This window comes from Rhizomucor pusillus (genome assembly GCF_041956525.1).
Source record: "Rhizomucor pusillus strain CBS 183.67 unplaced genomic scaffold VTP01scaffold_12, whole genome shotgun sequence".
Classification (NCBI taxonomy): domain Eukaryota; kingdom Fungi; phylum Mucoromycota; class Mucoromycetes; order Mucorales; family Lichtheimiaceae; genus Rhizomucor; species Rhizomucor pusillus.
Window position 1 is genome coordinate 919,721 of NW_027192154.1, and position 2,813 is coordinate 922,533.

At 41.9% G+C, this 2,813-nt stretch overlaps 1 protein-coding gene across 1 annotated transcript; it reads left to right on the plus strand.

Annotated features, from left to right (window-relative positions):
* Nucleotides 1-127: 127 nt before the first annotated feature.
* On the plus strand, nt 128-2,735 carry VTP01DRAFT_2355 (uncharacterized protein; the record flags this gene model as incomplete). Its single annotated transcript, XM_069380807.1, has 6 exons — nt 128-173; nt 240-1,116; nt 1,829-1,903; nt 1,977-2,130; nt 2,187-2,476; nt 2,528-2,735. The coding sequence occupies 6 exons, from the start codon at nt 128-130 to the stop codon at nt 2,733-2,735; spliced, it is 1,650 nt and encodes a 549-aa protein (XP_069237858.1).
* Between the last annotated feature and the right edge of the window lie 78 nt (nt 2,736-2,813).

Sequence of the window (2,813 nt, forward strand, 5' to 3'; positions counted from 1 at the left end):
AGCGCATTTAGCGCATTTGGCGCATTTAGCGCATTTGGCGCATTTAGCGCATTTGGCGCATTTGGCGCATTTGGCGCATTTAGCGCATTTGGCGCATTTGGCGCATTCAACCTTGGCGATTACTGTCATGGCAACGAGCAACGACACAAACAGTAGCCAACTTGAAAATGAGGGTACGTGAGCCATTTTTCTTTTCTTTTTTATACGTAGCATCTCTGACATATTCATTTATCTTTTAGATGACGATCTTTTGTTATTTGAATTGCCATCCGACAATTTGCCTGGAAGCGACCGATTGAGCAAGTGTATTCTCAGAACTCCAACTGTTATTAACATTGTGGCAACTGGCTTATTGGACATTCCGAATAACACATACACAATAGCTAACACTGAATGGAAAGGGAGCCGCTGTGACATATTGTACATACCAAATCTTGCCATTCAACAATCTCTCCCACCGATTCTTGTGGAGGTGCAGAAATCGGTCAACGAATCATTTATGCGTCGATTGCTCCAGTACTCGCTTGAAATCGTCAACATTTACAACGCGTATCCTTTAGTCCTGGTCATTTGCACCGGCAAAGTGTCTCCCACTTCCCTTCAATCCAAGTTCATACCAGTGGAAGGAAAACCATGGCTACGGTCATCGGTTAACAGCGATTATTGGGCGAAAGTTTGTTATCTTACTTCAAGTCAAACGCTCATCGATTCTGACGTTTCGCTGACACCATTGCAAGCACTCGCCTCATTTATGATTGAACAAGCGCCATCGCTTTTCTGCCATACCCACTGTGATAACCCAACTATCAAACAACTCTATCGACTTTCCAATGATTGCCAAAATCAGATTTATACGCATGATTATAATCTTATCGAAGCTCTCGACATAGCATGCTCCACTCAAACAAATATCCTCGAAAAAGCCAAGAAATCTCTGAAAGATGTTCCTGGAACATCCAAAACCGTCAATATCATTGACCGTGGACTGGAATACAATGCGCGGCTCAAACGCAAGTTTTCAACAGTGACGGAAACGGATTCATCAGACGAACCTTTAGACATTCCAAAGAAGCTTCTGCTGGGGAATGCCTCCAGTTTGACTTCTTCAGCCAGTACGTATGAATCTGAACGTGCGTTTCTGTACAATTTCCGAAGAAACCAGAAAGGTCGAATGAACTGGAATAAATGTCTCGCCGAAGGGCACGCCCAAGGATTATTTAAACAGTTTTCCACAAAAGGTAGCCTTCGCAATCACTTTTCACAATAAGGATTCCTGCCTATCTTCCATTTTAGTTCCTCACTGTTAGCATCAAATGAAAATGAACTGATTTCTTAAAAGCAAATAAAACGGAAGGCATAACACGTAAAAATACGCTTAAAAAAATTCACTACTGACATGGATAACTTGCTAAGAGTGTATGAGTAAGAAAATCGTACTCACTGAAAGGCACGCCAAATGCGTTGAATGCGTTGAATGCGTTGAATGCGTTAAATGCGTTAAATGCGCTTGATCTATATCCATCTCCCATTTTATATATTTTTCGAGTGCCAAGCTAAAATACGACTTTCATTTCTGAAAATATGAAATTGATTTTGATTGGACAGTGACATCGATTTTGATTGGCTGCGACATTGATTGTTGGAAGCACTGTATATTGAAATACTGTTAATACTATGAAATAGACAGATACACAGCTAATCATACTCTAAGAGATGATTATAGAGGAACTGAAGGGGAAGAAGGATAACGGAAAACCAGGTTATTTTATAAAAAGTGTTATCTGTTAAAATTCTTGTAAGTCATGCATTTCCTTGCTTAAACATTCAGGCACGAGAAGTCCGCTGGTTGCCTTGGAGGTACTAGACGACCTCCCTACGCTACTGTTTATCATTATGGCGACGGGTAAGAAATCACATCATGTGACCAGTTTCGAATCTATTAACTGCGATTAGTCGCCCTTAAAAATTTACCTTAGAAAGGTCAAAGAAAAAGGCGAACACGCGTCTTTATCAAAATTTGTCGAGGAGAATCCGGAGTATATTGTGACAAACACTCCTTTGGGTGAAAACCTTCAAAACCTCTGGGGCTCCCGATTTGGTGAAGCTTGCAGAGCAAATGACGTGGAAAAGGTATGTTATTCTTAAGTTTTGGACAAGACGGTCATGTCCTCAGTTATTTTGACCAGAAACTTTCGAAGCCGGATTGGGGAAAGGTTGCCCTAGAGATTTTCCAGAGAGGCTCCAGCGGTAACGGAAGCCCTTCGGAACTGGCTTCAAACACACAGAGGACATCAGCCAGATCCGACTCTTCCACAGCGTCAACTAACACCAGCTCCTATTCCATGAGCAGTTGCGATATTTCGGAAGTGAAAAGAGTCTACAACTCACTTGATGCCGACAAGTGCTGGAAATTATCGACAGGGAAAGTTGTTGAAAAAGAAATCGAAAAACTAGCACTCAGCTGCAAGTTTGAGCAGTACGTATCGTGTCAAGAAAAGGCGAGACATTACTAACTTGATATAATCAGCTCTGCTCATTCCTTGATTCTCGATCCCAATGATCCGACCTGGGCAGGTTACTTCACGGATGCAGAACTGCAAGACATATGGTCGTATGGCTTGCAAGAGCCTATCAACCTCCCAGAGGAGACATCCAGCTACATTGCTGGATACAAAAATTTGGTAAATTTTACAAACTGTCCAAATATTATCGTACTCCGACGCATCTGTCTGTAGATTGATCTTGAAAGCCTATGGAATTACAAGGCAGGATTCTCGTTTCATCCTCGGAAGCAGCCTGTTATGCACTGGCTT